General features: G+C 39.1%; 1 protein-coding gene across 1 annotated transcript in view; it reads left to right on the top strand.

Moving 5' to 3' along the window:
* MRPS28 (mitochondrial ribosomal protein S28) overlaps nucleotides 1-13469 on the top strand; it is a 102107-nt gene extending 88638 nt beyond the window's left edge. The window contains exon 3 of the mRNA NM_001046401.1: nucleotides 13046-13469. Coding sequence (NP_001039866.1) covers nucleotides 13046-13217 — 172 coding nt within the window. The 3' untranslated portion in view covers nucleotides 13218-13469. The remainder of the gene's footprint in view (nucleotides 1-13045) is intronic.
* The last annotated feature ends 782 nt before the right edge of the window (nucleotides 13470-14251 follow it).

Genomic DNA, 14251 nt, shown 5'->3' with positions numbered 1-14251 from the left:
TTGCATATGTATATTCTGACCAGCAACACATATTTTTTTTTTTTTTTTCAAAAAATAAAAATAGACTCTATATAGTCATTAGGTTTTAGGATATTTCTTTCCCTGATTTCTTGACACATCTTATTTTGCTAACTCTAAGAAAAGTTTATAACTATCATTATTTATGCTATATGTAATATATTACATTGTATGCATGTTCCACATTATTAAAAAGTGAAATATTTTATTGGAAGTTTAAAAATGTTTCATTTCATAAAATAAATCAATGTTTGAACAAGAGATAAAAGCTTGTTTGTGGTACTAACTAGCAAGGCAAGGTTAAAAAGCATTTGGTTTAAGGGAAAAACAAAATCATACATTTATCGTAGAGTTGCAGAAAAAGATTAAATTCCAGGATGATTGCAATTTGAGGAAGTACATTTTAGCATTATGAACAATAATTTAAATTTTAATCAGTTGAATTATTGGAGTTATAATTATTGGAATTATAGAAAGCTAGCACTTTCTACCTTTATTTTTTAACTGTGGCTGTTGTGCTTGATAAGACAGAATAGTTAGTATGGTGGTGAGTCAATCTCATAGGCATCCTACAAACTGAGCAGAAAGAAGCAGCAGACTAGAAACACAGTCAAAGAAACCCAGTGGATGGCATTTGAAAAAGGGAGACACATCTGAAATATACCAAAGAGCCTGCATATAAAATTTTACTTATTTTATTTAAGACTATAATAATATCATGTGTAGCTAATAAAAAGCCTTAACATTTTGCATTTTGTACGTATATTGAATCAGTTTTGCACTCAGTAGCTCTCGGCACTGTATGAGTTTTCAAACACTCTAAGTTGTATAAAAGTAGAATAAAATCATTGAACTGCAGAAGACCTTAGGTCTATTCTAAGATTATGCTTTTCAAAGATGGGGAAGTTGATGCCCAGAGAGTTCAATAAAGGAGAACACAATACACACATCCCTTCACGCTCCTGTGCAGGCACTCTCCCTTACAGATGCGTGCGCGGGCACACACATGCAAAGTGTGGCTTCACAGAGAGGCCAGCGTTACTGTGAATGTTTGTACGAATTAGAAAAAACAAATAGGGAGTAATTAAACCATTAAAGATATCTTAGCTGTTTCTCTCCAAAAACGAAAAGAAAATTTTACTCCCAAAGTATTAAAACTTTAAAATAACAAATCACAAGAAAATCAGGAAAAGTTCTAAAATATTTTAACTTGTTGGGATGAAAACATAAATGGTTAATGATTTGAAAACAACTGTTCTTGAAATCTCTGTGAACTTTGATTATAGTAAGGCAGCTAAATTGACTTCCAAAGGCAGAATTCCTTACGAAATTCTCTTTGGATACTGAGATTCAATCCAAGACTTGTATTTGTCGGCTTTGTATTATTTAATTTATGTATATCAAAGAACTAGTCAAGACACTGTCTCTATTTTAAGTCTATGAGAACCGTCAGCAGCCTGCACTGACAGATGTTAAAGAATGTCTGTGGAAAGAATGTCAAAACCCCCTCCAAAGGAAAGTTTTTAAACCATGTCCTTAATACAGAAATGCAAAACCAGATTTAATTGCCCTTTTCCTAAACAGCTCAGACATGCAGACTCACTTACTGCAGCATATGGTCTGCGAAAGTGCACATGGAAGAGAGCGGTTGTGGTGGAGCCTGAGATTGAATCCGTTTAGGCTGGAATTCACAAAGATCCAGCAGAGGCAAGCGTTCAAAGTTAAAGAAACACATTGACCAGTGAAAACATGGGCTATTTTCATTTTGAACGTACTCATTGGAGACGTCCTATTCGCTTTCAAGACAGCAGTATTCAACGGTTCTAATATGAAATACAGCATTTCTGAAAAACTAATATCTAAGGTTTTTTTTTCCCCCTAATTAAAAAAAGGTATAAAAAATAGACAACCTTGCATGAAGTCATTCAGGTTTTTTTTATATATATATAATTTATTATTTGTTACCACTGAAAGTAACCATTTTTCTAATTAAAACAATTACTTGGGTGACAGCAACATGGTTTACATTTTATTTCAAAGGGATGACATTATGAGACTACATGAAGTAGTAACTTCTTATCACTCCCAAAGGGATTAGGTTTACAGTTCTTGGAAGAAGTCAAGGTAATTGAGAACTGAAGAAAAGGAAGAGGAAAAAAAATCTGTAAATCGTCTTAAACAACTTTGTGGTATTGGCAAATGACTTCATGTATCTTAATTTTCTACCTATAACGTGGAGTAAGCTATCTTTACAGGGAATTTTGTTTTAACCTCTAAATATCTAAAAGACAGTTCAATTGCTATGTGTCTAGTACAGTGTCACACAGATATGAGGGAAAATATAAAAGGTAACAGAATGGAAAGAAACACATGAGAAGTTAGAAATGGCAAGCATGGATTTGATGGTTTAGTCTTGCTGGAATCTAATTAGGAATAGCTATTTATTATAACAAATTACTTCAAAGTGCTATTTTTCTGGTAAAACCAGCGTTTCTGTCAGTGATTATGCTTATATATTTGTAAGACAAGTATTTTACTATTTTTATTGTCAATTTGAAGTTGTCTACAGCTGCACTGTTTAAATTTAATTCAAATTACATAAAATTAGAAAATTGGTTCCTCTCCACATTAGGTATATTTCAAGTGTTCCATGACCACATTATATAGAATGTTTCTGTCATTATAGAAAGTTATGTTTTGGAATTGTTGATATTTTAATTAAGTTTTATCAATGTATTCCATTGAAAGTCAAGAAGATAAATTGTATATTTTTGGGTAGTAGGTATGTATGCCAGTGTTCTTAGTCACTCAGTCATGTCCAACTCTGGGCAACCCCATGGACTGAAGCCCACCAGGCACCTCTGTCCATGGGTATTCTCCAGGCAAGAATCCTAGAGTGGGTTGCCATTTCCTTCTCCGGGGGTCTTCCTGACCCAGGGATCGAACCTGGGTTTCCTGCATTGCAGGCAGATTCTTTACCAGCTTAGCTAGGAGGGAAGCCGAGTTTTATCAACGTATTCCACTGAAAGCCAAGAAGATAAATTGTATATTTTTAGATATCAGATATAGAAGAGACTGATCTCCTCCCAGTACAAAGAATAAGCAAAAGTTGAAGCCGTAAAGAAGATACATTTAACCCATGTGTGTGTGTCTGCATGCCAAGTCACTGCAGTTGTGTCCGACTTTTTGCAACCCCATGGACTATAACCCCCTAGGCTCCTCTGTCCATGGGATTCTCCAGGCAAGAATACTGGAGTGGGTTGTCATGCCCTTCTGCATGATATCTTCCTGACCCAGGGGTCAAACCTGCATCTCTTACAGGTTGAAATTGGCATGTGGGTTCTTTACCACTAGAGCCACCGGGGAAGCCCTTAACCCATGTAGCAAGACACAAAAATGAAATGACGGTGTTGCTTATGACAGTGTGATTTTTCTGAAATTGTGAACAACTCTTGGTAACATTCTGGACAAAATCAGTCTTCCCTTAATTTACATTGTAATCTCATTCTTGAAAATATAGTGTTCACTTAAACTCTTATTTTTAAAAAAAACAACCTATAAAAAATATTTAGCAGACAGAGTTCCAGGCTTAGATCACTGCAAGCAGATTTTTCACCGCTGTCAATGGCTAGTAGGACAGCTCTTGCATGGAAGAGTTCCTTGCATTACACAATGTCTCCATCCCATCCACGCCTGCTAGATGTCAGCCTGATCTTTGTGACAACCAAACAGCACCTCTGAACATTTCCAATACATCTTGATATAAATATTTGGTATAAATATTCAAGATGGTAGCCTCCTTCAACTTCTTAAGATTGTCATCTTAAGCCTATTCTTTTGTTGCATACATTTTTTAATTTAATTTTTCCCATGTTTTTTATTTTTTAATTAAAGTGAGGAACCTCTTGATGAACGTGAAAGAAGAGAATGAAAAAGTTGGCTCAAAGCTCAACATTCAGAAAACTAAGATCATGGCATGTGGTCCCATCACTTCATGGCAAATAGATGGGGAAACAGTGGCTTACTTTATTTTGGGGGGCTCCAAAATCACTGCAAATTGTGATTGCAGCCATGAAATTAAAAGACGCTTACTCCTTGGAAGGAAAGTTATGACCAATCTAACAGCATATTAAAAAGCAGAGACATTACTTTGCCAACGAAGTTCCATCTACTCAAGGCTATGGTTTTTCCACTAGTCATGTATGGATGTGAGAGTTGAACTATAAAGAAAGCTGAGCTCCAAAGAATTTGTGCTTTTGAACTGTAGTGTTGGAGAAGACTCTTGAGAGTCCCTTGGACTGCAAGGAGATCCAACCAGTCCATCCTAAAGGAAATCAGTCCTGAATATTCTTTGGAAGGACTGATGTTGAAGTTGAAACTCCAGTACTTTGGCCACCTGATGCAAAGAACTGACTCATGTGAAAAGACCCTGATGCTGGGAAAGATTGAAGGCAGGAGGAGAAGGGGACAACAGAGGCTGAGATGGTTGGATGACATCACCAACTTAGAGGACATGACTTTGGGTAAACTCCAGGAGTTGGTGATGGACAGGGAGGCCTGGCATGCTGCAGTCCATGGGGTTGCAAAGAGTCGGATGCAACTGAGCAACTGAACTGAACTGATAATTAACAATATTGTATTAGTTTCTGGTATACAGCAAAGTGATTCAGTTATATATTTTTTCTTATTCTTTTTCATTATAGTTTATTGTAAGATATTGAATATAGTTCTCTATACAGTAGGACCATGTTGTTTATTTATTTTACATCCAGTGTTCTTGCCTGGAAAATCCCATGGAGGGAGGAGCCTGGTAGGCTGCAGTCCATTGGGTTGCAAAGAGTCAGACATGACTGAGCGACTTCACTTTCATTTTTCACTTTCATGCATTGGAGAAGGAAATGGCAACCCACTCCAGTGTTCTTGCCTGGAGAATCCCAGGGATGGGGGAGCCTGGTGGGCTGCCATCTATGGGATCACACAGAGTCGGACATGACTGAAGTGACTTAGCAGCAGCAGCAGCAGTTTGTATCTACTAATCCCAAACTCTTAATTTATACCTCCTCCCTACCCTGTTCCATATTTTTTTAATTGAAAATATTGTGCTGCTGTGCACCTAATTCTCTTTAAGACTTGTCCTTATTCATTCATAATAGGGTTAGACTTATGGAAGTGACCAGGGGTAATAAAAGAAAAATTCCATCTTTCCTTACATATGCTGTGAACTTTTGTCTTATTTACACTAGAAAATGAGGCTGTGGTAGAGGTTGGCTGTCCCACTTACAGCTGTGTGGCTGCAAGCAGTGGCCCGGTGAGCTTGTTGCCTGAAGTCCTAAGTCTCCTTAAGAAACACACTGGAAATAAAACAACAGAAATAATTATAAGGCCATGTTGTCGTGTAGATAGAATGAGAACCCATTCCTTTTACCTCAAAAACTATTTATTGTTGTTGTTCATTGATTGTTGTTGGACACAACATACCTAAGCCGTGTCCAGCTCTTTGCAACCCCATGGACTGCAGCACGCCAGGCTTCCCGGTCCTTCACCATCTCTGCAGTTTGCTGAAACTCATGTCCATTGAGTCGATGATGCCATCCAACCATCTCATCCTCTGTTCCCCCCTTCTCCTCCTGCCAGCAATCTTTCCCAGCATCAGAGTCTTTACCATGAATTGACTCTTTTCCTAAGGTGACTAGAGATTGGAGCTTCAGCTTCAGCATCAGTCCTTGCAGTGAACATCCAGGGTTAATTTCCTTTCGGTCTGACTGGTTTGATCTTGCTGTCCAAGGGGGTTTTGGAGTCTTCTCCCAGCACCACAGTTCGAAAGCGTCAACTCTTCGGCACTCAGCCTTCTTTGTGGTCCAATTCCACATTTGTACACGACTACTGGAAAAACCATAGCTTTGACTCTCCAGACCTTTGTTGGCAAAACAATGTTTGAATACACTCTCTAGGTTTGTTATAGCTTTTCTTCCAAGGAGCAAGCATCTTTTAATTTCCTGGCTGCAGTCACTGTCCACAGTGATTTTGAAGCCCAAGAAAATAAAATCTGTCACTGTTTCCACTTTTTCCCCTTCTATTTTCCATGAAGTGATGGGACTGGATGCCATGATCTTAGGGTATTTTTTTTACTGTTGAGTTTTAAGCCAGCTTTTTCACTCTCCTCTTTCGCCCTCTTTGAGAGGCTCTTTAGTTCCTCTTCATTTTCTGCCATTAGAGTGGTATCATCTGCATATCTGTTTCTCCCAACAATCTTAATTCCAGTTTGTGATTCACCTAGCCTGGCATTTCACATGATGTACTCTGCATATAAGTTAAATAAGCAGGGTGACAATATACAGCTTTGTCGTACTCCTTTCCCAATTATATTATATAATTATATTATATCCAGAAATATAAACAGACTTAAAATCTAGAACAGAACTTCTTAATCTTAGAGGTCCGTAGATGACCTTCAGGTAATCTGTGAACCTCTTGAAATTGTACCCCAGTTATATTTATGGGCATTTGTGTGACTTTTAGAAGGAAGAGTCCACTGATAAAATAAAAGAAATGAGGGAAAACTAATTAAAAGAATAATTTTTTGTGCGTGCATGCTTAGTAGTGTTTGACTCTTTGTGACCCCATGCACCCCATGGACATGCCAAGGCTCCTCTGTCCATGGAATTTTCCAGGCAAGAATATGGGAATGGTTTGCCATTTCCTCCTTCAGGGTATCTTCCCAAGCCAAGGATCAAACCTGTGTTTCTTGCATCTCTTGCATTGGCAGGTAGATTCTTTACCAACTGTGCCTCCTTGGAAGTCCAAAAGAAGAATAAAACCTCATTATAGAGAAGGGCTTCCCTGGTGGCTCAGATGGTAAAGAATCCTCCTACAATGCAAGAGACCCAGGTTCAATCCCTGAGTCAGGAAGATCCCCTGGAGAAGGGAATGGCAACCCACTCCAGCATTCTTGCCTGGAGAATTCCAGGGACAGAGGAGTCTGGCGGGCTACAGTTCATGGGGTCACAAAGAGTCAGACATGACCAAGTGACTAAGACACATAGAAGACAGAGGAAGTCGAGTCAGTTCTATAAAGAAAGGGATATTTGACAGGTTCGAAGTTAAGTCTGCTATTGAAATAGTCAATTTTAAAAGAAGAAGAAAAATTATGAGCCTATTGAAAGGATCATCTTCCCCTTCCAAGAAATAGTTGTGTGCTAAAAATAGATTCACTGAACTCCATCAAGAATTAAGGAGTGATAGGAGAAGGTAAAATTAGACAGCTCTGCCTGCCCCTCAGTGTTCATTGAGCCCCTGTCAAAAAGAACACTAGAGTGGATGAGTCACTGTGACCCTTCTGTGACTCACCATATATTTCTACTTTATTGTTTTCAGGTATAATATAGCTAAGGCGGGGAAGTGTGGACCATTAAATGTTAATGTAGCTAAGGCAGGGAGGTGTGGACCATTAAATGTGGCGTGAATGTGGTGTGTAGTTCTGTGAGTTTTACTTGCTTTTGTTCAGTGCTAGTTTGCCTCACATCCTCAAAAGAAATTCAACATTCATTTTTAAATAAATTTTTTCTTTTTGGTAGGACATTTATAATATATTTTAAGAGAGGAATGTTTATACTATTAAAATAAGTAAGATTTGAATCAAAGCAAATTATTGAAAGAAAACTCATCCCCAAAGCTTACTGTCTGTAGAAATCCTTTAACTGATTTAATTATAACTTGAAATTATATCTGGGAGTGTTCTTATTTTTTTTCTTGTAGTCATAATTTTTTAATTGGAGTATAGTTGCTTTACACTGCTGACGTTTCTGATGTATAGCAAAGTGAATCAGCCTTACATCTACCTATATCCCTTGAGAGTGTTCTTGTACCCTCCATCATGCCAAAGCTGGAACATCTACTGTCACTGGGTTTGTTTTGATGGTGATGGTGGTGGTAGTGGTGGTGATTGATGATGGCAGCCAACATTTATTGAGCATGTATAAGGACTTGGCAGGTGTGTTAACTCATTTTATGCTCATAGTAACCTGAAAGTGAAGTCACTCAGTCCTGTCCGACTCTTTGTGACTCCATGGGCTGTAGCCTGCCAGGCTCCTCCATCCATGGGATTTTCTGGGCAAGAATAATGGAGTGGGTTGCTGTTTCCTTCTCCAGAGGATCTTCCTGACCCAGGGATCAAACATGGGTCTCCCGCACTGCAGGCCGACTCTACTGTCTGAGACACCAGTTCAGTTCAGTTCAGTCGCTCAGTCGCGTCTGACTCTTTGCAACTCCATGAACTGCAGCACTCCAGGCCTCCCTGTCCATCACCAACTCATGGAGTTTACCCAGACTCATATCCATTGAGTCGGTGATGCCATCCAACCATCTCATCTTCTGTTGACCCCTTCTCCTCCTGCCCTCAATCTTTCCCAGAATCAGGGTCTTTTCAAATGAGTCAGCCCTTCGCATCAGGTGGCCAAAGTATTGGAGTTTCAGGTTCAACATCAGTCCTTCCAGTGAACACCTAGGACTAATCTCCTTTGGAATGGACTGGTTGGATCTCCTTGCAGTCCAAGGGGCTCTAAAGAGTCTTCTCCAACACCACGGTTCAAAAGCATCAATTCTTCGGTGCTCAGCTTTCTTTACAGTCCAACTCTCACATCCATATATGACTACTGGAAAAACCATAGCCTTGAGTAGATGGACCTTTGTTGACAAAGTAATGTCTCTGCTTTTTAATATGCTGTCTAGGTTGGTTACAGCTTGCCTTCCAAGGAGTAAGCGTCTTTTAATTTTATGGCTGTGATCACCATCTGCAGTGATTTTGGAGCCCCCCAAAATAAAGTCAGCCACTGTTTCCACTGTTTCCCCATCTATTTGCCATGAAGTGATGGGATCAGATGCCATGATCTTTGTTTTCTGAATGTTGAGCTTTAAGCCAACTTTTTAACTCTCCTCTTTCATTTTCAACAAGAGGCTCTTTAGTTCTTCACTTTCTGCCATAAGGGTGGTATCATCTGCATATCTGAGGTTATTGATGTTTCTCCTGGCAATCTTGATTCTAGCGTGTGCTTCTTCCAGCCCAGTGTTTCTCATGATGCACTCTGCATAGAAGTTAAATAAGCATGGTGACAATATACAGCCTTGACGTACGCCTATTCCTATTTTGAACCAGTCTGTTGTTCCATGTCCATTTCTAACTGTTGCTTCCTGACCTGCATATAGGTTTCTCAAGAGGCAGGTCAGGTGGTCTGGTATTCTCATCTCTTTCAGAATTTTCCATAGTTTATTGTGATCCACACAGTCAAAGGCTTTGGCATAGTCAGTAAAGCAGAAGTAGATGTTTTTCTTGAACTCTCTTGCTTTTTCGATGATCCAGCAGATATTGGCAATTTGATCTTTGGTTTCTCTGCCTTTTTTAAAACCAGGTTGAACATCTGGAAGTTCACCTGGAAGTTCGTCTGGTGTCATCTGAGACACTAGGGAAACCCATAATTATTATTTCAATTTTACAAATGAGGAAACTGAAATAGAGATGAAGTAACTAGCTCAGAGCTGCATGTTTAGGGGTGGAGCTGGGCATGTTTCTAATCATCTGGCTCCAGAGTCTACAGTCTTCACCACCTCATTGCATTTTCTGGATATTTATACTTAGGCCAAAATCTTTGACTAAAAGGAGCATTTGGAAACTGTTTGAGCAATGCAGTCTTGGGGAAGGAGTGTACTGGCATATTTATTTTAAATCTTGTTATGTGAAACAATGGAAACCCAAATGGGAAGACTAAGTGGTATAAGTGATTATCAAAGACTGCAGTACTGGAGGGTCACCTCAAATTACATTGGCGGAAATGGAGTTCTCTGAAATATATCAGTCATTTCTTTACTTCCCTCTAATGAAGTATTTCAAACTTAAAGCAAGGATAAACTCCACATTAATGGTATGGCTGCTGTTCCTGTGAGTGAGGACTACCAACCTTTCTGCATCCTGGGTTTCTCAGAGGGAACCGTCTGTGTGTGCGAGAGTCAGTCCCGCCCCAGTGGTCACCAGGCTTTGTTCAAGGGACTCTTTTAAGGTGCATTTCTCCTTTATATGTTGTCATTGCCTGGCTTTATTTTATTTGGTTAGTCTAAATTACTCATCCTGAAGTTTGTTGGTTTTGTCATCACTTGTGGAGAACATCTGTTACTCTGAAAGGCTGTTCACGGTGGCTGCAAAGTCCGTCAGAGGTCCTCGTTTTACTGGCCCTTTGTATGTATGTTGGATGCCGTGCGTTGTATATAATACAGGTGGTTCTAGGCCAGATTTTTCTCAAATGCTGATCAGAGAAGACTACATGTGCTTACCTGGGGAGCTTTAAAAAGGCAAATTCCCCTGCAGCCCCTCCCTAGGTGAGCACTGAAGAATTCAGGATGTGAAAAATCTCAGCATACTGGCCCCAGATCACTAAGATGCCTGTGGAAGGAATGATTTCAATGAGCCCCAACACTTGAATCTTCCCATACGTAGAAAAGTAGAAAGCACTAAATTCCTTAACTTTTGAGATAATCTGGTTTTCTTAATTCATAAAAATACTTTTGATGTTCAGACTACCCGCCCTTTGTTGCAAACTTCTGTATAACCTGACTCCTCCCCTCTCCTTGCCCCTCCATGCCCCCGCCTCCTCAGAGCAGTTCTCTCAGGGTTACCTGAAATGCTGTCTCCCAGGCGTGAAGTCCTAAAAATTCCCACCGAATGAAACATAACTCTTAACAACAAAAAAAGCAAATTCCTGAGTCCCACCCCAGATCTGCCAACTCACTCTCTGGGGTTGCTTCCTCATGTGCATTTTTAAGGAGCACTGCGGTTGCTTCTGGTGTGTGAAATGTATAGGTCTCCTCTGGGTACTATGAGAGGGATGGATGAGATAAAAGCCCTGCCCTTAATGAGCTATGGTCTGCTAGGGAAGATGACACATAGAAATAATGCACAGGGAAAAGTAAGTACCATAAAAGTAGAAACAGCTACTTCCAGACAACTGAAGTCAGAGAATCTTCTAGAGGTGTTTTTGTTGTTGTTGTTCAGTGCACAGTGTGGGTGATTCTTGATTCATTCAGCACACGTAAAGGCCTGCAGCTCACTTTTCATTTCTGGTACCAACTCACTGGGTAGCTTCTTGAATTTCCATACTTTTTAGAGATGAATGCAAAACTTTCATATTATTAAAGGCTCCCCCACCTAAACATAGGGACAGTTTTGCTTTCCATAAACTACCAAGCGTACTGGACACTCGTGGTATTTCTGATTTTATTTTTGTAACAGGAGATTGCTAACATTTACAAGACACAGGACTGTCTCCACTGAGAGCTGCCCCTTCCGTGTGACTATGCCCAGATAGCGTGTCCCAAGTGTTTGTGCGTGTTCAACTCTTTTCATTAAAAGAAAAACAATCACTGTTCCCCTTTATCATGGTCAGTTTATTATCTAACTCTGAACAATGGAAGAAGAAAACTAACATTTAATAACCACAGTGCACCAGGCTCTGTGCCAGGCAGACTTCAGGGAGGTTGAGTAAATGAGCCAGGCCACACAGCAGCTAAAGCCAAGAGAATGGAGCATCTAGACTGTCGATGAGGTGGTGGCTTTTGTCAGCAAGTGTCTTGTTAATTTGTTGACATACATTTGCGTTCCTGCTGCTTTGGCCCTGAAAGGATGCAGATGTAAACACAGTGACAAATCTTAGGGAGCATTTGATCTAATGAGAAACCAGAGATTTACACAGATAACCAATAGAGGTGAGTGAAGGGCACTAACATTTGTGCTTACTTGGCTACGCTGTCTTTCTTGGGAATTCCAGTCACAGAATCGACATTCTGATAAGGAGAATGTGGAAACTCTCAAGGCCTGCGTTTGATACATTCTACCTGGATACCTGGGAACCAACAGGATTTTTTCATAAGGAAGGTCCAAGCAGTGCGGCAGTGCAAAAGGCAAAGAGAAGTAGGATGGGAATTTCTGTTTTCTAAGAGTATAAAGCTAGGCCTTGCTATTCTAGGATATCTCTTCAGTTTTTTTAAACAAAGAAGTATGATCTGTGCCATCACATGCACACACCCACGTACATATATATAAATATACATATAGAAAGACTAGGAAGTGTGACTGACGTTGTGATTTTTCAAATTTTACAGAAGGACATTTTGTTCTGTAATCAGAAAGAAAAATGACTTAGAAAAAAGCCAAATAACCTACAGGTTTACTTGATGAATCACCTATAAATTCCTCCAGAATACCTAATCAAACATTATGTGGAGGCTATTCACTGTATGGTCTACCAAAATCATTTTCTTTTTTTGGGAGAACTCTGTTTCTTCATTTTCTGTTTATATAAAATTATTTTAATTTTAAAATTACCTTAGAGCACTTGAGGTGTATATGTAGATGTTTTTAAGAAAGAGTTGTGATTTTCATTCAGTAGCAATATTTTCACTCTCTGTACCTTTTCGTAATGTTGATATTAAGCTCTTAAAATGATTGATCAAGGAAGAAAGCTAAATGAGCATCAGTTTTCACTTGGGATTGTGAAATACTTGAATATTTTTGTTTTTACCAAATGGAGCCATCATACATTGTGGGGCCAGCGTTATATTTTAATTACAGTGCAGTCAATCCCCTATAGTAAGTATTTTGCAGTGAGACTTTTTTCCATTTTGTTTTTCAAAGAAGATACTAATTTTAGAAGACAAAATGTTTCTGAAAACATTTTTTCCCCTTGATACTCTTTGACTTTAAAAATGAATGACATTAAAATAAATGTCAGTTTCAAGGACCAACTTGTTTGAATTTCAGTCTGGAATACATTTTCATTTCAGTTATAAAATCTTTAAAGGTGACTTTAACATAAAAATTCTGATACAACTAAATAACTTTTCTGTCAGAAACAACTATTTCCCTGATACTACTGTTAATTTCCTTATCTGGAGCCAACACAAATTAGAATTAGAACTTGAGTTTGATTTTAGTTGTTCATTTTATGATATGAAGAATTAATGGCATTTTTTTCTTACTATTTAGGAAATACCAGAAAGGAACCAGAGTCCGGCTGCGACTATTAGATCTTGAACTTACATCCAGGTTCCTGGGAGCGACAACAGATACAACCATCCTAGAGGCTGAAGCAGTTCTGTTAGGACTCCAGGAGAGTAAAGACTCAAAATCAAAAGAGGAACGTCGGGAAAATAAATGAACTTTGCTGAGTGCATTCACTCCTTTTATGTTGAATGCAGATATTCAAGAACACAATTAGACAATTATGAATAAATGATTAGAAAAAGACATGGTAAATGAAAGCTATAATTATAGCTCTTATTTGCTAGAATTTTCTTTAGCTGTATCTCCCCTCCCCCTGTTTTTATGCCCGTTCTTTCCTTTTATTGGGAAAGCATAAACTGTACTGAGAAATTCTGTCATTCAATAAATATGTTTTGAGTGTTCACTATGTGTATGCCACTGTTCTAAATACAAAAGAAACAGTGGTAAACAAATCAGATGAAATTGCTTGCCTGTTAGGGCTTACCTTTGGCTGGGGAAATTGACAAGTAAGTAAAATAAATAGCATGTTAGATGGTGATGAGTGCTAAGGACAAAAATACAGCAGAAGGGGCAGAGGATCTGAATAGACGTTTTTCCGAAAAAGACATACAGATGGCCAAGAGTTACATGAGAAGGTGCTCAGCATCAGGGAAATGAGTCAAACCACGAGATCCCACCTCACACCTGTTAGAATGGCTGTCATCAGAAGGCAAGAAGTAACAAGGGTTGGCGAGAATGTAGAATTTTAAAAGGGAACCCTGGTGCACTAGTTACTGGAATGTCAATTGGTGCAGCCACAATGGAAAACATTATGGAGGTTCCTCAAAAAATGAAAAATAGAATTATCACATGATACAACAATTCCACTTTTATGGGTATTTCCAAAGAAAATGAAAACATTAACTCAAAAAGACATGCACCTCTGTGTTCATTGCAGCATCATTTACAATAGCTGAAGGTACGGAAGCAACTTAAGTGTCCACCAATGGAAGAATGGATAAAGAAACTCCTCTATCTCTGCAGGAGACCCAGGTTTGACCCCTGGTTCAGAAAGATCCTGTGAAGAAAGAAATGGCTACCTACTCTGGTATTCTTACCCAGAGAATTCCATGGACAGCGGAGCCTGCCAGGCTACAGTGCACAGGGTCGCAAAGAGTCGGACACGACTGAGCAACTAACACTTTCAAG

This window comes from Bos taurus, chromosome 14 (genome assembly GCF_002263795.3).
Source record: "Bos taurus isolate L1 Dominette 01449 registration number 42190680 breed Hereford chromosome 14, ARS-UCD2.0, whole genome shotgun sequence".
Classification (NCBI taxonomy): Eukaryota; Metazoa; Chordata; class Mammalia; order Artiodactyla; family Bovidae; genus Bos; species Bos taurus.
This window is presented reverse-complemented; position numbering and strand designations above follow the sequence as displayed.